This window comes from Scophthalmus maximus, chromosome 3 (genome assembly GCF_022379125.1).
Source record: "Scophthalmus maximus strain ysfricsl-2021 chromosome 3, ASM2237912v1, whole genome shotgun sequence".
Taxonomy (NCBI): Eukaryota; Metazoa; Chordata; class Actinopteri; order Pleuronectiformes; family Scophthalmidae; genus Scophthalmus; species Scophthalmus maximus.
This window is the reverse complement of record NC_061517.1, coordinates 22,886,433-22,906,998: the sequence shown is the minus strand read 5'-3', so window position 1 is coordinate 22,906,998 and position 20,566 is coordinate 22,886,433. Positions and strand designations below refer to the sequence as shown.

The 20,566-nt window shown below is 41.1% G+C and overlaps 2 protein-coding genes and 1 non-coding gene across 3 annotated transcripts; 1 reads left to right on the top strand and 2 right to left on the bottom strand.

The window, feature by feature from the left end:
* Window positions 1-247: 247 nt before the first annotated feature.
* trnag-ccc lies at window positions 248-318 on the bottom strand. The gene has a single exon. It is a non-coding gene; the product is annotated as a tRNA-Gly (tRNA).
* A 398-nt stretch (window positions 319-716) lies between these two features.
* On the top strand, window positions 717-6,978 carry rchy1 (ring finger and CHY zinc finger domain containing 1). The gene is made up of 9 exons (XM_035638753.2): window positions 717-846; window positions 2,388-2,507; window positions 2,663-2,778; window positions 4,070-4,148; window positions 4,254-4,298; window positions 4,418-4,476; window positions 4,810-4,839; window positions 5,259-5,379; window positions 5,566-6,978. Exons 1-9 carry the CDS (start codon window positions 796-798, stop codon window positions 5,770-5,772), a joined length of 828 nt encoding a protein of 275 aa, XP_035494646.1. The 5' UTR covers window positions 717-795; the 3' UTR covers window positions 5,773-6,978.
* Window positions 6,979-9,820: 2,842 nt separating this feature from the next.
* Window positions 9,821-20,422, bottom strand: lrp13 (low-density lipoprotein receptor related-protein 13). The gene is made up of 21 exons (XM_035638747.2): window positions 20,307-20,422; window positions 19,963-20,109; window positions 19,437-19,652; window positions 19,100-19,318; window positions 18,397-18,612; window positions 18,068-18,297; window positions 17,383-17,512; window positions 16,725-16,915; window positions 16,338-16,524; window positions 15,499-15,711; window positions 15,206-15,389; window positions 14,919-15,114; window positions 14,573-14,737; window positions 14,008-14,208; window positions 12,793-13,342; window positions 12,230-12,349; window positions 11,839-11,946; window positions 11,443-11,676; window positions 10,972-11,353; window positions 10,004-10,106; window positions 9,821-9,893 (listed from the first exon to the last, which is right to left on the bottom strand). The coding sequence occupies exons 1-21, from the start codon at window positions 20,362-20,364 to the stop codon at window positions 9,870-9,872; spliced, it is 4,074 nt and encodes a 1,357-aa protein (XP_035494640.2). The 5' UTR covers window positions 20,365-20,422; the 3' UTR covers window positions 9,821-9,869.
* Window positions 20,423-20,566: the final 144 nt, after the last annotated feature.

The window sequence follows — 20,566 nt, the reverse complement described above, 5'->3', positions numbered from 1 at the left end:
ATGTGCCTCCATATCTGCAAAAGCTGCAAATATAGCCAATTGCTGCCAGCCTTGCATAACAGACATAATGATATTGTGTTTGCTAATTTCTATTCATAGCTTGACTGACCAAAAGTACTAAAACGTTGGAAATAGGAAATGACAAAATTGTATATTGTTTTTTGTAACAACCATTTTAAAATGATAGTTGCGTGATATTTCATACGTTTAAACATTTCAGTGCTACGTTTACCGTGAACAAAATACGTGCGCCGCCCGGGAATCGAACCCGGGTCGCAAGAATGGGAATCTTGCATGATACCACTACACCAGCGGCGCCGTTGTAAATTCAGACGCCAGTTATCTTAATAAAAACGTATCATTGGATCTGGGAGAAGGCGATATTGTAAATTCTTGAAGGATAGGACAGAAAAATTGTAAAAAAAAAAAAAAATGACGAGAAATCAGTAATTACTGCGTCGTATTAAAACGCGACTGACCTTTATTCGACGCAATACTAAATACGTAGGGATATATTAAATCATCATACTGCTAAAGGTTTGTGTTAGTGCAATTTGTGTGCTACAAAGGTCCACCTCAAAAATTATTTGATTTGAAAATCCCAAATATTGAACAGCGGAAAATTGTGGAATACTGCCACAGGCAGCATTAGGCAATTTGCGCCTTGGGTCTGGTAGATGTCTCAAACACCCAATGGGGGCAGTGTTGCTAAAATCTGTGCCGTCAAACACCGACGAAGAAGAAAATCGGACAGCCTCGTATTGGACGCGAAGAAGAGACCAAATCGAAGAAAACATGGCTGGCACTGCAGGCTGTGAGCATTATGTACGAAGCTGCTTGATGAAAGTGAGTTTACTCTCTGAAACTTAATGTACATATTTGCCTCACATGAAAGGTGGAGGCATAGCGGTGTTTATTGTGTCTAACTCTCTTACTCTGCCGTGACGCGTGGTGCCACTGGACAACTCTGGTAGCAGCCACTCACAGTTAGCTAACGTCAGTTAGTTGCTTAAACACGATCTGTTACAACCGTATCGTCATGGCACATACGTTCGTGTCGTACATGGTTCTTATGTGTCAGCGGCACAACAGTAATGAAATGACAAGGGTTTTAGAGTTGGGTCGGTATCGGGTGATCTATTCAGTTAGCTTATCACTCACCATCTCAGTCATGTGTGTGTGTGTCTGAGACCACTTTGACATCTGGCAAAGTGGTCTCAGACTTTTGGACACCAACGTATGCGTTTAAAAAGGCACTTAAACTCTTAGCAGACCTTTTTCAATACGCTTTTAATAGTTGCAGCTTTTTTTTCTTAATTTAACTGCACAACACTCACTTCTTATCTTTTTCAATTGCATGGTCTAATGTGCAATATATATAGGTCTAATGGCGATATATTTCTATTTTTTTTTTAAATATACTTTGTTGTGTTTATATTGCATGTGTACGTCCAGGGCTCCAGACTAACTTTTTTTTACTAGGAGCGCTGTAGCCCCTTCATGGAAAATTTTAGGGGCACAAGCAGAAAAATTTAGGGGCACACCTTAAAAATCGACCTGCAACGCAATTATCTTCATTTTCGCCCATTTTAACTGTATTATTGATAAATGTTTTGGTAATGAATAGACGACTTACAGAACGTGTGCTGTTTTGTCTTAAGTTCACAATGTCACAATTTAATTGAATTGATTGAGGAAAAAGGGCCAATGATTATATTTTGCCATTGTTGAGTGAGACGGTAGCAGGGATTAATGCAAAAAAAAAAATTAATCTCAGTCATTTTCACTATCTACTTTTTTAGAGGCCACTTTTGTTCCGCTATGCGGTCGCTTCCCATAGGTTTTCATGTAAAAGGGTGGATATTGTGTACACACCTTTGACCCTCAATGCCTTATAAATAAGTGAAATTATGATATTCAATCACCACCCCACATTGCTGCTGTTCTGTAACGCCTTCGCAAGCGCACCGACATCAGTCAAGCTCACGGAACAGGCCGGCGAGGTGCGACGCTTGGAGTGGAGGTGATGGGAGGAGCGACACAAAGACGTCCGGTCTGGACGGGGCCGCAGACGGTGAAAGGGATAAAAGAGTGCGCCATTCCGGTTAAACCGCAAATAAAAAAGTCTGCACATTTGCAGGTCGCACGCCCGAATAGTTTGTCTGGAAGTCGTAGTCTGGAGCCCTGTACGTATTTATAACTTCTTCTTCTTTTGTTACTATTTTTACTATCCCCCTTTCCTGCAATAACACAGTCCCCATAGTAGCACCATTAAAGCATTATCTTATCCTAATTTCTAGCCTACGGTATCATCTTTCCCTCTGATATGAATATGACCAGCATTCATTTGCACATTCCCTGTGTAATCACATTTCTATGCACTGCAGGCTCCTTGCTGTGGTAAACTGTATGTGTGTCGGCTGTGCCATGATGCAGAGGAAAACCACCAAATGGATCGTTTTAAAGTCAGAGAGGTGCAGTGCTCTGAGTGTCAGGCAGTGCAGCAGGTAACTGGAAAATCAGCTGCACTCAGTATATTCCAACTGTACTGACAGTGATCTTAAATGTCAGTTCCCCTTGGTGTTTATGTTGTAGTTGTGCATGTAGTGGTCAGTTCACTTAATAAATCAAAGTTGCAAATGTTAAATTACCGCTTTTTTAGGCCCAGCAGAATTGCCAGCAGTGTCAAGTGCAGTTTGGGGAGTATTACTGTGACGTTTGCCACTTGTTCGACAAGGATAAGAAGCAGTACCACTGTCAACCCTGTGGAATATGCAGGTGAGTAATAGTAGCTTTCAGAGAATACTTGTTATTCTGTATGGTTCGTTACAAATCTTTTTATACTTGTAGTCTTATTTTTCCATACTAATAATAGAAACTAAAGTAAAAATGTCTCAAGGTCAAGACCATTTTAAGTCGGATGCCATACTACTCTATATGTTGATATTTCATAAGTTGTGTCAGGATTTCGAAGGAGGACGGCTGTGTGAGTGAGACTGACGAGATTTTGAGCTTCTCGCAATAGATCGGTGCGAGACCACCTCCTCTCCCGGAAGAACGGGGTTTGCAGATGTAAACAAACTCAGGAGATAGTGCGTGGTTGAGGTGAAAGTAATCATCAGGCTGTTGCCAGGTCTCAGTAAGACACAGAAAGTCAAGTTTTGAATCCGAGATGATGTCGTAGATTAGAGGGGCTTTGTTGGTGAGAGATCGGACATTGAAGAGTGCAAATTTGGATCCATTAGAGAGAACAGCAGGGTCAGTTAGCAGTGGAGAAAGTACACTCTGGTCAGCAACTCTGCCGGTGTTGTGGGGTTTGCGAGAGCCAGTGGACCAAATGGAGCTGATGGAGTTGGAGTTATTGTTGGAGAAGTTCCTACGGGATCCGCGGTGGATGTATTTTGGTCGGCGAAGAATGTCACGATGGCTGAGGAGGCAGGAAGGAGCCACGGAGCGGGATCGAATCCGGTGGAGTTCCGCTGCCGAGTAGGGCAGCCGTGGAATGGCTGTTTTGACAGTGATAAGCAGGATAATCCAAAGCAGCAGTTTCAACGTCCACATATTGCAGTTTCGGTGATGTTGTTGGCTCGCGAAAAAATCCAACAGCAGGCAGAAAAAAGGCAGTGTTCACAGCTGACGTGGACGCTATCAGTAGCAAGTTAAGCCGAGAGTATTGCCGAAGATACAGTATACAGCAAATGCCACAACGGCAATGGCAGAAGATAATCACTCCAACAATATAAGAATCAACATTTGCCGAGCATAGTGAACACAATTTGTAGGCGGTGCAACTAATTTAAATTAAACAAAAGTCAAAAGTCCGGTGAGCAGCGGCAGCCAGATACGCCAGCGTTCACTCACCGTAAACATGGTGGTTGTTAAACATTACAACCACCTGACGATTATTGTTTTTTGCAAGGACTGTAAGTTTTGGTTTTTGTTTTTGCTTCCATGTATTGTTACTCACAAATCAGTGTTAGGGTGCCATCATCTAGAATCCATTCACATGTTACTCATGCATGATGTGATTGGCACCTGTATAAGTGGCACTGTGTTTTGGGCCCTACAGGATTGGGCCCAGGGAGAAGTATTTCCATTGTGACAAGTGCAATCTGTGTTTAGCCAAGGATCTTCGAGGAAACCACAAGGTGATTATTAAATTGGTGCAGGATGCACCTGTTTCTGATGCACTCATTTTTTCCCCCCAAAAGTATCATCACCACCTTTATCTCTAATTATATTTTATGTTTCAGTGTGTTGAAAATGTGTCAAGGCAGAACTGCCCGGTGTGTATGGAGGTAATAAAACATATAATACATTAGGAGATAGTTTATAGAGGGATGATGGATTTTTATTCAGTTTTTGTTATTGCTTTGGTTTCTCTTCAATTTGACATGGTCTTCCTTTGTATGCACAGGATATTCACACATCCAGAATCGGAGCTCACGTTCTGCCCTGTGGCCATCTTTTACACAAGTACGACTCAATACAAGAATCTCTGACAATGGCCTGACAGGTCCCAATAAAGATTGATTACACCATACACTATATTTCTAAAACATCAAATAGTACAATGATAGTATCTGGAAAAAAAGAGAATAGGTATGTTACAAATAATTACAAAGTTAAAGAGAATTGAAAATATGGTAAAATACAGTTGATGTAAACTAATTAAAATGTTTTATTTTCAAACCCCACATAATCCTTGAGTAACTCTAGTTGGTCATCCTTAATAAGTTATAATATGAAGATATAAAGATCTGTTATGACATAAAAGTAACAATGTATGTGTTGGTTTCTTCTCTGCAGGACCTGCTTTGATGACATGGTCAGAACAGGGTATGTCTCATTAGTTCTTTTTCCTGGTAATTTTTTAGTTTAATAAATATAGTCTTATTAAAGGCTCCACTCTGCCTGTTTGTCTCTGTCCTCCCCCACTGTACTGTTCCAGCACACACACACACACACACACACACACACACACACACAGGGAAAAGTCTGAAAGCAGCGTTGCAGTGTCTATCACCACAGTTTGAATATGTAATGGTTTCAAAGTAAGATCTCGAGGAGATGACAAACCTGATTACAAACCTGCTGCGTGTATGTGCAGATTCACAGGAACCAGGATACTAAAGTGCATGTAAATACATTTGCCAGTTTCCTGCGTAACCTTGCTTTTCTGAATAACCTGGTCACTGAGGTGCATGTAAAGGAGTTACACCTTCCAATTAAATGTAATTTGTCCTTGTTTGTTTTAGAGCATATCGCTGCCCTCTGTGTATGCACTCTGCCTGGAACATGGTGGACCACTGGGATCAGATAGACATAGAGATTGCTCAGTCTCCCATGCCCACTGAATACCAGGGTGCTACTGTCAAAGTAAGACCTCATAGAATACTGCAAAATGCATTTGTAATATTTGTATTATGTTAAAAGAAGGGTTGAATTACTGATTGATCATATTGTTATTTTTAGACATTGTATAATGTATTGTGACTCTTATGAGTAATCAACCAATTGGATAACTTTACATGTAATCATTACCTTTTTTTGTCCTGACTACAGATTATTTGTAATGACTGCCAAGCTCACTGCACGGTGCCTTTCCATGTGCTGGGCATGAAGTGCAGCGGCTGTGGCTCCTACAACACAGCACAGGAAGGAGGACTCATCCAGAACCCTCAACAACAACAACAACAGCAGCCAGAGGAGGACACTGAGATTGAGGCAGAAACAGACACGGAGCCAGAGCAGCAGGATCAACCTGAGTAATCCACTGCATATTAGTATTACAACCAAAATGATTGACATTTGGCTGGCCACTTAATTTTCGTAACTTCATTTATTGTAACACCCAATATTCCTTGATCGCATACATTACAGAAATCCATCTATTTTTCCGTATTGGCTTGTCCTCTGCAGCCGTAGGAACCTATTCCAGCATGCACTGGGTGAGAAAAAGGGTACAGTCCTGCCAGTCTATGATTGGGACTGGGTGTACAGGAACTAAAACATAACACACATACACACACACACACTCACTTACACTTACAATCATAGTCCATCTGACCTGTATGTCTTAACACTGTGAGAGGAAACCCACAAAAACACGGCAAGAACATGCAAATGCCACGCAGAAAGATCCGCACTGGTCAACTTATTAAAACCCAGAAAGGCTGTCCTGTGGACAGTCTTCTGAGTGACACTGGCACAACGATAAGTAAATGAACAGAAATACTTTTCCAGTGAAAAGCGCTGATGCTTTAAAGGCTCAACGGCATCTGACCAATTGTGATTATTTCCTGTTAAGTTGTGGCAACATGCCACACGTTCTATTTAAAGGGGCAGTAAGCGATTTTGGAGAAAGATTATCTTTCTCTCTTTGTTGCTGTTGATGATGATGTTTTCCCTTCACTGGTCGGGCCTCAGGTATGGGAGACAGATGCATTAACCATGAGTCCAAAACCCCTTAGCTATAGCGTCTGTCGCTAGCACGTCTCCTGAGGTGTCGGGGAGCGATGTTTACAAACTGCACACAGTGTTGTGTGGTCCTCACCATTTTCTGATTTCAATTTCAAGAGCCAGGATTTCTTTGCGGCGCTCACAGAGAACCGAAAGCTAGCAAACCGTGAGTAAATATTCGCAGAATTTTACTAAAAGGGGATTGGATTAAAATCGTTTACTGCCCCTTTAAATGCTACAAAACAACATCATTCAACACTATTTATATTGTAGTAAGTGTTCACAGTAACTTAGCACTAACTTCAAAAGCTAGTAACACAAGGCAGTGTCTATAAAGGATTTGTAAATGTGAGACCCATTATGGAATTAAAAATGGACTTGGTGAAAGGGATGGCATTCATGCAGAGAAGACAGATGTTTCAGTCCATATGTGGACTATTCTCAGTGCAGTATTTGCACTGGTCTTTTTTTTCTTTTTCTGCATGTGAATCAAAGATTAAAGAGAGACATTTTCTACATTTGTGTGAGTTTGAATCTCATTCGCCATGAGGTATTTCATGAGAAATAAATATTACAAGTGTTGTCATATCGCAATTATTATTCAAAGGCACAAAGCAAGTTCCAGCACCAAAATTCAAAGCACAAGACGAGAACTACTACTGTAGGTCTTTAAAGACCTACAGTAGTAGTTCTTTGAATTAAACCTATTCTCATGAACCTGCAATATTACATCACTTTTTTTGTAAAAACTAAAGAATAACTGACTAATACATTGAGTTATGATAAGCTGAGACATTTTTCATTTACAAGTCAAACAATACTTTCAATTAAATGGTTAAAAATTACTGACTGGGTCTATAACCTACTCATTTTCTAAGGCCAACCAAGCAGATGATTGTACAGTCAGCTATATGGCATTGGAAATATGTTCTAAATTCTGCCAATGTCTTAAACTCTGATACAAACTCCCAATACAAAAATCATAACTTTACTTAACACATGGTATGTTATCAATACATTTACTATGTCTTTATATAATCATTAAACTTGCACCATTTGACAAAATTACTACTCATTAAGGAAATGTTAAGTAAAAGCAGTAAAGTTAAAAGTATAGTCTTGATATTAGGAAATTGATCAGTTTCTAGGATCAAATGCTATCTCCTCTGGGTGGATCTGGCTCACGGGTCCCGAACTGGAAAGTGAAACACAGAGGAACACCATTCATGGTGGCACCAATGGGGATTGGCAGGGAAGGAGTTGTGGAGAATGGTGGAAGTGTTGGTTTGATGTGTGGAGGAAAGGGTGGAGTGGCGCCCTGGGGGAATCCGTGGTATGTGGTGGCGAGTTGGGGTTGAGTTGTGCCACCAAAACCCATGAATATGTCGGGTTCTGTTATTCCTGGGTGCGGTGAGACCTCATTAACTTGTAGAACATGCACAGTGTCAGCGTGATTTGAGTTCTGCGCAGGATCAGGTATATCGTTAGAAACGTCAATGCCAATATCAGTTTGTGCAGGATCATCTGGTATGAGTTGTAAAGGACTAGTATCAGTGGAGGTTTGCGGGTCTTCTGGGTCCAGCAGTGCTGAAGTGTTGATCGTGGCTGGAGAAGGTCCTGGGGCAGTGTCCTCAATAGCATTAGGAATGACGGTTTCTGTAAACGCTGTTTGCAGGGGATCCTGTGAAGGTTCGGCATTAGCTGCGGCCTCTTCTGATGAATTGCATTCACTGGACTCTGATGACTTGGATGAATCCCCACCCTCACTTAGATAGACCTGTTTATATAATAAGGAATGTGACAAGTCCTCTTATACGGCTTTACAGTGATATTCTGTAGATAGTATGACAGAGTAGTAGAGCTACTCACTGGTTTGGACATGGCCGCAGTCACCATGAAGACAGCACAAAGTGTAGTCCGTAGAATTACCATTGCCATGTTTCCTGTATTTGATGAAACAAATACACCTTAAGCACTATACTGATTCATTTCAGTGGAGTAATGTGACTTAGTACATTTACTCAAACAGATTTGAGGTCATCTAATTTTACTTGAGAATTTTTATTTTATACTTCTATAAAATTTTCCGAGATATTTTACATGCACTATATTTTTTCCTTACTACCTGACAGTGGTACATATTTTTTTTTCATATTGTTCCATTTTATTTAACATACAAAACACATGATCAGCTTTTAAAACACGAGGCATTGTGTATTTTGTATTTGTATTGTATTGTATTTTCTTACAAATTGTGGAAAATATCTTCAAGTGTAGCAGGAATATTTCAACCCATTTTCAATGCAAATGACTTGCTCGTAATTCTATTACTGTAACCTGCTATTATTTTGTGTCTCAACATACAGATATGCATTTCTAGAACATATTTAACAAATGGCCAAATTGCTGAACACCCCTAGACATAGAAAGGTGAAGTGCTAAAAACTATAATGGGATAAGAGATTAAGGATGCCAGAGGTTCCTATTCATAAACTAATAAACATGTTGTGGCTTTAGAGTGAACAATGGGAATATTCTGGTCTAGACTTACTCGTCATTACTATTTCCTGGTTACGTCTCATCACAGAGACAAAGAAAGACACCCTATTTGGGAAAAAAAAAAAACTATACTATATACTATACTACACTATATTTCGGGCCCAAGCACCGGATGGTGCGAGACCCCTATTGTTTCGTTAATTTTGCGTCTTTCACATTGTTGAGGCCCTACACATTTGAAAAGTCCAAACGTTGCACACATCTAGTCCGGTAAAAAAAAAGTATATATTCTATGGGTCTCGGTCTCACGTCTGGTAAAATGGCTTAATTTGCCATTTTGAATTTATTGGTCAAATTTTGAGCATCTTGTACATCAACAAACTCCTCCGGCTCGAAAAGCTTCCAATTACAAGGCTTTGACGATGTTAAATTCCAAAGATTTTTTAGTTTTTGTTAAACAGCAGTTCCATGGCATGGCATCCTCGTAGCAGGTTGACCATATCCATTTCAAATTTTGTCAAAAAAGCTGCATGACAATGATGATTTAAACTCATTGGCCGTGGGATGGCCATGCGAAGCAGCCCAGTTAAATTTATTTAGTGAATCTCTGATCAGAGATCCTCACAAGTGTACTTTATAGCCAAAGCATTTGACATATTGCATTTTCTTCAGTTGAGGTCTCTCCTCCTAGGTCAGAGTGCTTAATATGCCACATCCTTATTGCCCATTATCATACTCAGTGGAAAATATCTTACTAATAACTTAAGATACTGAACTGATTTGCCATCCAGGTCAAGAAATCTTCATTAGTGGTCCAACTGACAATAAATGATGCTCAAGCAACTTGGAAAGGAAACCGTTGACAATGAAAACTTTATTTAAAACATCACATGCCCACATCGTCAGCCTCAGTCCACAGACAATACCACGTCCTGCCGGGAAAAAGAAAAGTCAGACTCATGACCAAGCACACTCAGACAAATTGGGAACCTGCTAATTGGAGTTGTAGCTGCTAAAATTATAGAGATTTCGGATGGTCCACCTCTTGTTTCTCTGTGTCTGCAGTTTTTGTGCTGGGGGTGGTCTCAGCTCTATTCTCCAGGTCTGTCATACTTGTTCCCTTCACAGCTGCTGGAGTAGCACTCCTGCAGAAAAGGGAAAAAAAATGTATTTGAAGTCCTGTGCTACCTGTTCATACCTTCCCCGCAGACATTGAATGTAGAAATACACATGATTCCCACTGCGTTAATGGATCATGCTTTGTTAAATTTAGCTCGACCACAGGGTCGGTGTTTCGTTTTTTTTCCTGTTTTAACAACTGTTGCATGTATTGCCATGGAATTTGATATGGGTATTATGGTGCACCAATGAATCTTCATGACTTTGGTGATCTAAATTTTCATCTAGCATCATTATGATCAGGTCATCATTTTAAATCTGACAAATACAAAAATAACCTTCCGTCAGCCTCAGCTGCACTTTTTGTTTAGCAGTTATTAGCGAAGGTTAGCATGCTAACTAAGATGTCAAACATGGTTAATACCTGCTAAATGTCAGCATGTTAATATAGTCATGCTGAGCATATCGGCTTCCTGATATTTCACATAGTGTAATGTGCCACTTTATCTGCCATATGTAAATAAGAGTAAATGCAATTATGAGTCCCAAAGGGCCATCATAGAAACTGGAAAACTGATTTTTGATCAATTAAATTTGACATTAATACAAGGCGTCTGAAAAAGACATGGTTCAATGTAATCAAACTCAAATTAATTGATATGACCAGTATTTTAGTCCTCACATGTCCCCATTCTAATCATGCATCTGTTGACATAAGTTTTAAAAATACTAGTTCATCATAGCATGGTCCTTGTGAGCATGTTAGCTCAAAGCATGGCTGTGCCTTATACAGCTTAGTTTCCATTCTAAAAATTGGTGTCCTATAAAACGGAAAATGTTTGGTTATGTGTTTGTGACAGGAGGGGTTCAAATTAGTAAAAACTGAAAAACCTCATGTTGGTCCTCTTCTTCCTCTTGACCACCACTGCCATCACAGCAATGACCAGCATGCCTACACAAAGCCCTGCAGTGCCATAGATGATTGGACCCTGCATGGTCTTCAAGATATTGTCCTGACAGGAATCACCGCTGTAACCAAGTGAACACGCGCATGTGGTGTCCCCATTGATTTTCACACAGTGCCCATTGCTACTGCAATGTCTCTGGCTGCACTGCTGGGCATCCAGGTTCAAGAGCCGGCTGCTGACATTCAGGGTGGTTTTCAGATCAGTGGTTTTAAACAGAGGGGGGAAAGGGGAGGGAGAAAGAGATGAGCTGCGAGGCTGGATGGGAGCAAAGACCTTGACTCCTGACCACTGCTTCAGATTGACGCCTAAAAAGACAAAAAAATTTTTTTTTATTAATGTACTTACATCTACGTGGCTGTACTATGACGTCTTCATAGTAAAGATAAATACTCACAGTTCTCATCAGAGTGGTCAGAGCAGTCTACATGCCCGTTACAGAACTTCTCAACAGGCTGGCATGAGAGTTGATCCAGACATGGCCTACTGCCCACTGGGCAGCCCTGATCCAAGCTGCAGTGGGTGGCATTCATAAGGATGTGATCGTGGCTACACCTGCATGTCCGACCTCCTGAAGTGGCGAGGCAAAAATGCTGGCAGTTGCCATTGTTTTCTGTGCACTGATTGGAACCTGTTGAAAGAAGTGGACTGTCTATCAGTTGGAGTTCATGATGTTCGAATTTGGCACCAGATGACAGAGAACCATCTAGATGGGTAACTCCCAGCTATATTAAGACCAACAAGAAATTGCCATTTTATGCCTGAGGTATCCTGATGTGTGGTTCGTACATACCAGACTGACTTGACTTGCTAAATGCCTTCATGCTGACCACTTGTGTGCCAACTTCAAACCACAACTTGCTCTGCTGCTGCTCATCTCTGTACCAGAGTCTGGTCTTGTCTGTGAGAAAGAGCAAACACCATGAAAAATTTACAGGAAAAAATAAAATCTAAGTTGTTGCAGATTAAAACAGCACTTTTCAGTCATGTGTTCTATTTCAGATGCAGATGTTATGAGACTATTTTCCTATTGGGGAATTACTGATACACAGTAAAAGAATTATGCCGACCAAGTAGATACATAATTCAAGCTTCAATTATGTTGTTGAAAAGCATCACCCACTAATTTGTGCCCCCAATGGCATTAGATGTTATTTCATCAAATACATACTATTAGACATTACCATTGACAGTCATCCAGAGTAGTGTATCATCACTCAGAGCCACAGCAGTCAGGCCATCACCGACCTTCATCTCTCTGTATCTAGAGCCATCAAGCTGGACAGAGCCAATGGCCCCTAAAGCTGAGAAAGAATCCATGATATGTTACTTCTTTTCTAAACAAACAATTACAGCTGTATTCCAAAGCATTTTTACTTTATAGCATGGAGACTGAAACTATAGATCATCTTGCAACATATTCACAGTAGCTATGACACCAGTCAACATGATATTCCAGCCCATGAGTACTCTGTAGTCATTACTACTCGATATGAATGGCTATTGAGTAATACTCATGGGTCGGAGATCCCTCATCATGTTGATCTCAACTTTTGACAGCTGTGACGCCATCCGTGACAAAATCTGTCCACAGACTCAAAAACACCTCTACTGCAGTTCCAGCTACAGTAGTCGTCTTTGGGATCACATTTGGCCAAGATGACACATGGTAAAAACAATACCAACCACGTAAAAACTTCCCATAATTACAGTTTTTTTAATATATAAATAATATAAAATTTCTTACCGGTGTCAGCCCAGTAAATTGCATCCCCATTACTGGAGAAGACCACAGATGTGGGCTGGACAGCATCCTTCCACACTACCCTCTGCTCAGCACCGTCCATGTTGGCACACTCCACAGTAGCCACTGTACCTGTACCCTGCAAACCCAGGTTGGTGAAACAGAGTCTTCCACTGGGAGGGTGAATGGCAATGGATCCTATTCTTCCAATACCTTCCTTTAAGAGAACAGCAGTGTGCGCACCCTTGATGGAGGTGACCAGCAGGCGGGGCTGTTTATTGCTGCTCCAATAGACGTTTAATGTCACCCAGTCCAATGCCATGGCAGTGATAGTGTCACCCAGGAGCTTGAGAAGCTGCCCTTGGGATGCCAAGTTTGATTCCTTGAGTTTGAAAGAGCTGAGAGAATTTGTGCCATCATCAGTCAAGAATAGGGTGTGGTCATGTAGGTTGTAGTCCATGATTGCAGCTTCATTGACACTGGGCAACTGCAGGGCCAGGTGTTCTGGCCAGCCCTTCAGCTCTGCTGCTCTGTTTCGGGACTGCAAGTAAATCTACAGACAACATATAGATAAATCTACATGTATGAATAATGAAAATACAAAAAGGCAGACTTTGGTATTTGTGGGAAATACAGTTTCCATATTTTGGTCATTTACAGGCTCAAAATTTTAATTTGGGGGTCCGTCTGAAATGCAGATTGGTCAACTGGCTTACTCATTTGTGATCGGTTAATTGCTTTGATCAAATGTCGGAAATGTCACACCTCTTACCCAGAGGCTTCCTGATCAGCCCTCAAGAGGGAGCTTGGTTTGTCTGCTTTGTGGAAAAGGACCTGCACTTAATGTAAATAAATGCTTGTTTCGGGTGACATGCACACCAATTAAACCATAAATATGAATATTTAAATAATTTTCTTCCGATAGGTCCACCTAACTTCTACACATTTGTCAACAAATGACAACTTGTAAGTTAGAGTTTAAAGCTCCATGTACTGGTAAGTGGAATTGTTTCCTTTGAACAGAGCTAACTAGTAATTTCCCCCATTTCCAGTCTTTGCTAAGCTAACCCCCTTTGGCTATAGCTACCCATTTAGAGCACTGGTAGTGTGCAATCAATTTTCTTACTTTACGCCAAATCTCACCAAAAACCAACTAGAAAATGCAATTATATTCTGCCAAAGCCGATTAGACCTCGGAAATATGCATTATAGCAAGACCTGGGTGACAGTGGAAGGAGACAGCATCAGCAGGAACGCTGAATTGACCAGGCTGGAACAGGTCAGGCCATCCTCAGCCAGTAAAAGACCAGAGGGACACTTGCACACAGCCTTGGGTCCAGGGGCCAACACACACATGTGGGAACATTCCCTCTTCTCACAGGGGCTCTGGCTACCCATCTGGAGCCATGGATGGATTATCTGTAAACCAAGCAGGAAAGCATATTTTTAACCATGCCTCTTTTTTTTAACCTTGAAATTTATGCTGGTAAGACACTGAATGGATGCGTTAGATGTTAGATACCAGTGACAATTTTTACCTGAGTGATTTCTGGATTTTTATAATTTCTCTAAAATGTGCCAAAATGGTTTAAAATCTTCATAAGTGGAAAGCTTTGTAGATATCAGGATGCCATATAATATCAATGCTGTGGGAACAATTTGGTAAGCTACTGTCAGCACTTCATACATGTGGGTGATCCTAATCTAGTTACCGTCTATCATACAATAATAACCCCATTTCCATCTGTGCATAAGTCAATTTTATTCTAAACATTTTATTCACCTTCACACCAAAAGGTTGTTTATGTCTTTTCATGAGAATTTGATGTTTTTTGCCAGAGATTTTATGAGCGGCCTGGACCACTCGCTTCTTGGCATCAGACCAGTAGAGCATGTCATTGAACACTGCCAGAGCAAATGGGTTGGTGGTCTCTTTCATCTGTAAGATCTGGAATGACATTTGTACATACCACATTTATATTTAGGCATGCGACTCGCTGTTACTTCGTTTTTGTTTTAAAGCTTTTAACCTGAGTTTTCAAGTTTGGAAAGTTCTGCAGCAAGATTTGTTGGATGTAAAGAAAAACATTTAAAAGCAAAGTCAACATCACAGCATTCCGCTGGTTTACCCGGATATCATCTCCATCCAATGTCGCAGATCCAATTGCCCCGAGTCTTTCATCTGTCCAGTAGACTCTGTCAGTGTCCACAGCCACGCCACCAGGCCAGCCCAGACTGGAGTTCACCACCGCCATCCTCTCTGACCCATCCATGCCAGCCCGCTCAATCTTCACTACATTACCAATCTCTGTCCAAAACATCAGCCTGGTAGAAAAATGTAAGACTGAATACTGATGTGAAGTTTTTTTAATGAAACATTTGAAGAATGTTTTGAGCTAAATTAATTCATACAGACCCTTTTTGTGGCAGGAGGGCCAGAGAGCGGGGCTGATCCAGGTCTTCATCCAAGATGACACTCTGGTCCTGGGATTTCACTGTGCCTGTGCCCAGTCTGATGGCAAAAATCTGACTGTTCATCCCATCAATCCAGTACATGTTCCTGCCGAGCCAGTCCACAGCTACAGAATCAGCACGGACTTCTGTGGAAACAAATTGTGTCATCTCTTGAGGACGTATCCTTGAGCATCACACTGAATTCTTTTGACATCTATATTAATATTCATGCAGTCACCCACAATACTCCCAAACCTTTAATCAGAGTTCCCATGGTCTTCTGGTCTAGCGAGGACCACCTGATGCTCTCAGTGTCCAGACTGGCCCAGAAGACCCTCTGGTCCCTCCAGTCGTAGTCCAGAGACAGGATGGCATTTTTGGCAGAGGAAGGCAACACATCTAGGCTGCCACTGCGCAGTCCAAACACAAACAGGTCTGTCTTGACTGACGACAACAGGTAAGGTTCACCTGAGAGTTGAGGAAAAGATCAAGTATTAGTTCATTATTATAATTTTTTTTTTTTTTAAATAAAGATAATCTCAGTGAATGTATACATTACTCAAGTGTTACTATGCATATATAAGACACATGTTCTAATAAACTTAAAACCATTCAAAGGAATGTTTCATATTCAATACCCAATTTTTGTAAGAAATATGGAGCTAGAAGTGTTACAGCTTAATTGAACGACTCGAAATTGTGCACAACAACTAGCCTGGCTAAATCCAAAAGGTGCCCATGCCTCTAGTCACTGTGTCCGGACAGGAAATATTAGAGCACAAAAATACCAGCATGACAATTTCACACTTGGCACAAACAAGATTAGATTAATTTAAGATCTAGACATACTGGTAGATTTGTCTTAAGGCAGGAAAGGCGTTTTCCTTCACTTCCATTATTTGTGCTAGGCTAATTGTCTCCTGGCTGTTGCTGAATTTAAAAACAGTTGTATTCAATATCCTCATCTAATGTGTTGCAAGAAATTGAGACGCATGTTCTAAAATGTCAAAACTATTCCTTTGAGATGCAATATTTCTTTGTTTCAATAATCCTTGCCTTCCAGTCCCTGTTCTAGCCTCCTGGAAGGTCTTTACCTGGGATCTTGCAGTGGTGTTCACCTGCCTCCATTATGAAGCCTGGGTGGCAGTCACATCTGTAAGAGCCAGGAGTGTTGACGCACAGCTGACTGCACACACCTGGGCTCGGACCTTCACACTCGTCAATATCAGCACAGGTAAGCCCGTCCTCAGTGAGCCTGAATCCTGCTTTACAGTGACAACGCTACACAGCAGGAATAAAGTATTAAAAGATAACAATTCTAATCTTTTCATACAAAAAGTTTGTTCATCTAGCATGGCCCTTAAGAATCTTCAATATACTGCTACAGTCAGTTCAGATTCTACTGCATTTCTGTCAGGATGGACAGTATGTGTGCTTGATGTCAACCAATTAGGTCAAAGTTGAAGATAAAGGGTCCTCACCGTTCCTTGTGGTGTGCTATAGCAGCTCTGGGAACAGCGGCTGTCATCTGCCTCTGCACAGTTTATCTGGCAGCTGCCTCCCTCGTCGGAGCCATCTGCGCAGTTGGTCATGCCACTACACACCAAAGACGGATCCAGGCACTCCTGACTTCCACACTGGAACTGGTGAGGAAAGCATGGCACCACCCCACCTGGTACACAGTTTTTACAGGTATTCAGCCCAGATTTGACAAAGTAAACACCTATGATAGGAAAGTTCCTTTTTTTCTGCTCTTATAGCCTAAAATATATTAATCCAGTAAAAAGGTTATCCTTTTGGTTTTCACATGTGGCAATACATGATTTTGCTGAAAGCTCAAGCTTCCTGATAAAGGGCAAGCAGTGATATTTTATTCTGAAATTCAGATTGTATCCTGTTCTCAGCCTTTGCTCAGAAAAAAAAAAAGTGTAATTTCTTAGGAACAGTTATTGCTTTTAATGTTGTGTAGATTTTACCCTAAAAACCAAGGCATCATTATTTTCTTGCATTTTTTTTTTTTACTGTTTTCAACAGTGCAGAGACTCAGACATGAAACATGGGTATGGGGTGGGGTGTACATGCCTACCAAATATCTCCAGCTGGATTCTAACATGTGTTCTATAATGTACAAGTACTCACATTCAGTCTCATCACTGCCATCGTCACAGTCCTTCATGCCATCACACCTCCAGGCTGTAGGGATACACTTGGTCTTGGATTTACAAGACCATTGGAACTCACCACAGTTCAGTGGAACCACAGGACAATCCTAAAGAGGAACCAGTGGATTTTGTTACGGTCACAATTTCATTTTATTACACAATTTCATTTGAAAACAGGGTACCCTGGTGAACGTTTCGAAGTACATGGCTTTAAAACACTTTGCCATTAAGAACTCTCAAGCTATGTCCCAAATCTCTGATACAAATGAATGTATAAATAATGCGTCAAAGAATGGGAGAGCTCAAGTACTGCACACATTTCACATCAGCTTAGTGTTGTTCTTGATCCTAAGCTTTAACCATGTGGCAAAAAAAAAAAACAACCTTAAATGAACACACTATGGTCATTATATTTACACAAAAACTGTTTTCAGCTATGTCCGTTTAATTTTTTTTTCTTCTCCAAGCTACATAAGTAGTTTTACTTCATTACACTTACATAAAAAAAATTTAAAAAGTAAATAATCCTATAGAAATTGGGTCCATCGTAGAATTCTCACTTTCATCGACACTTTCGTATGGTATTTATCTAGCTCTTAAAAGCTACATTTTTGGTTCATATGCTTTTTCTTTTCACTTGTGGTATTGCCTTTAACATGCACCTTCTCATCAGTGCCATCTTTACAGTCCCGATCTCCATCACAGATCCACTCTGGCAACAAACACTCCCTGCTCACGGGACAGCGGTGTTTGGTTGTGCAGACCGGTGCTTTAGGGCAGCCCTCCTCATCTGAGCGGTCCCAGCAATCTAGGCTTCCATCGCAACGCATTATAGCCGACACACACTGGCCACTGGTGCACTTAAATTCCGTGGCACTGCAGCTCTCTTCAGCTACAGGGAGAAGGGGCAGAGATGGCATCACAAAAGTGCCCTGGAAGAGCAAAACTGATAGTCAGTAGATATTAATTTCCTAGTTTAGTGACAACCTACCACAGTTTGCCTCGTCACTGCCATCCAAACAGTCCCTCTCTCCGTCACAGAGGAAGCTGTTGGGAATGCAGCGGCTCTTGTCATCACAGTGGTGAGCACAGCCCTCCATGTGCTTGGCACATGCCAATTCATCTGAGCGGTCCTGACACTGAGGCACTCCATCACACACCTGGCTCTGCTCAATGCACTTCTTTCCATGGGCACACTGGAACTGGTCTGCAGAGGATACACAACATCAGTCAGGACGCTGGCTGGTTAAAGTTGATTTTCAAATAGTGTTTTCTCAGCTTTAGTGAATGTAACAGTGTGAACAGACTCCAAATATCCGTGATGTTCCACTAGAAGTATGCTATATACCTATGGATGCCTTTTGTGTTTATTAGCCATAAATGATTTGCACAGTTACACACCTTTTTCTATTGACAATACAAGCCAATGTTTCAGAACCATATGCTTTGACTACATTCAGGTCAATACATTTACATCTACTAAAAGGTCCTCCTCATATAATGTCAGTGTATTGTATGAAGCCAAATTGCTGACAGTCTCTGTACCATCATCACTGAAGCAATATCCTATATATTCAGTGTAGGTGAAAGAAATGTATTTAATTCTGATACATACTAGAATACCCACTAGAGGGCAGTCAAATGGTTCTTAACCCATGTATAGGGATCAACCCCACACAGATCAACCTTAATACCTGTTCCACATGCTAATGCGCAGTCTCCCTCATCTGAGCCATCGCTGCAATCCACTTCTCCATCACAGACATGGTTGTAGAGGACACATTTTGTGTTGTCCTTGCAGGGTATGGCACCCAAATTACACTTGATGTTGGTAGATGGGCCACCAGAAACAGGGAGATCAGGGGTTGTGCTGTTTTTTTCTTCCTTTTCATACCAATCTTCCTCAAGGTTTCCTGATTTAGACGCAGAGAGAGATGAACAAACATTATGATTCAAGGATGTATTCTGCCCTTAATATGGTTGTGATTATCGCCACAGAAAGATCTATATTCTCTAATCATTTCAGTCTACCACAGCTGGCCTCGTCGGTGCCATCTAAACAGTCCTTCTCGCCGTCACAGAGGAAACTTGCAGGCAAGCAGCGATTCCTGTTGTCACAGTGGTGAACGCAGTCATCCGTATGCTTCATACACTGCAGTTCATCAGAACGGTCCTGACACTGAGGTACACCATCGCAAATCTGGTCCTTTTGGATACACTTCTTTCCATGGGCACACTGAAATTGATCTGTTTGGTTTCAAGCAAAAAAAAAGTTTCGCATTTGTGGTTGCATTAAAATCACTTGTATGTGTGATAGGTTTCTTCTGTATTCCATTTGTCATCCTAACAGTGGCTTAATCATGAGTAGTCTTTAAGGTACACCAAGCTTCAAGTAATGTTGTCTTAAACAATATCGTCCTTCATGACACTTCAGTTTTTAGTCCCATCTATTACTTTAATACTCCTTTCAATGATGTTTTAACTTTCAGTCATTCACATATTTGCCCTGTGTGAAAGTAGTTCTTCACAATGCACTTTTGTGAATTCAGTATCATACCTCTGTGGCACTCGGATGCACAGTCATCTTCATCCGAACCATCCTTGCAGTCTGGCTCTCCATCACACACATTGCTGTAGAGGACACACTCGGAGCCGTCCTTGCACAGTTTGGAGCTCAGGCTGCACTTCAAACGACTGCTTCCAGCTAAAACAATTGTTTGGACCAGGTGAAGAGAAAGACAAAACCTTTCCTATAATAGTTACAGATAAAAAAACGATCACACATCCCTTTGTTCTGTGTCTGAAGTGAGTAACATCACTTGGAATAAGTTACCACATGTATAGTCTAATCGGGTTGTTTTTGAAGGTGAAAAAACAACAACTTTGGTACACCTGACTCACCTTGCAAGGACCCCATGAGCAGCAGTAAGACTGCACCAAGAAGCAAACATCCACCCATCGCCGCAGATATAATAAAACGGGCCAAGTGCTGCCGATTTTGCAGTGTGGCAATTTTATAAAGGTACCAGGTGAGACCAATATAGCCTAATTATCCACCTGAGTAAAGGGAGGAGCTATAACTATCTAACTGACTTACATAAAACGGAAATAAAGATATTTAAATAATACTGACACTTTTTCTTTTACTTTTACTTTTTTTA

Coding starts and splice junctions, on each gene's coding strand:
- rchy1 (XM_035638753.2), top strand. CDS start 796: ATGGCTGGCACTGCAGGCTGTGAGCATTATGTACGAAGCTGCTTGATG. Junction 847..2,387: donor TACGAAGCTGCTTGATGAAA/GTGAGTTTACTC, acceptor TATGCACTGCAG/GCTCCTTGCTGTGGTAAACT. Junction 2,508..2,662: donor AGTGTCAGGCAGTGCAGCAG/GTAACTGGAAAA, acceptor CCGCTTTTTTAG/GCCCAGCAGAATTGCCAGCA.
- lrp13 (XM_035638747.2), bottom strand. CDS start 20,364: ATGGGTGGATGTTTGCTTCTTGGTGCAGTCTTACTGCTGCTCATGGGG. Junction 19,653..19,962: donor TGCATCCGAGTGCCACAGAG/GTATGATACTGA, acceptor GAAACCAAACAG/ATCAATTTCAGTGTGCCCAT. Junction 11,354..11,442: donor TGACCACTCTGATGAGAACT/GTGAGTATTTAT, acceptor TTGTCTTTTTAG/GCGTCAATCTGAAGCAGTGG.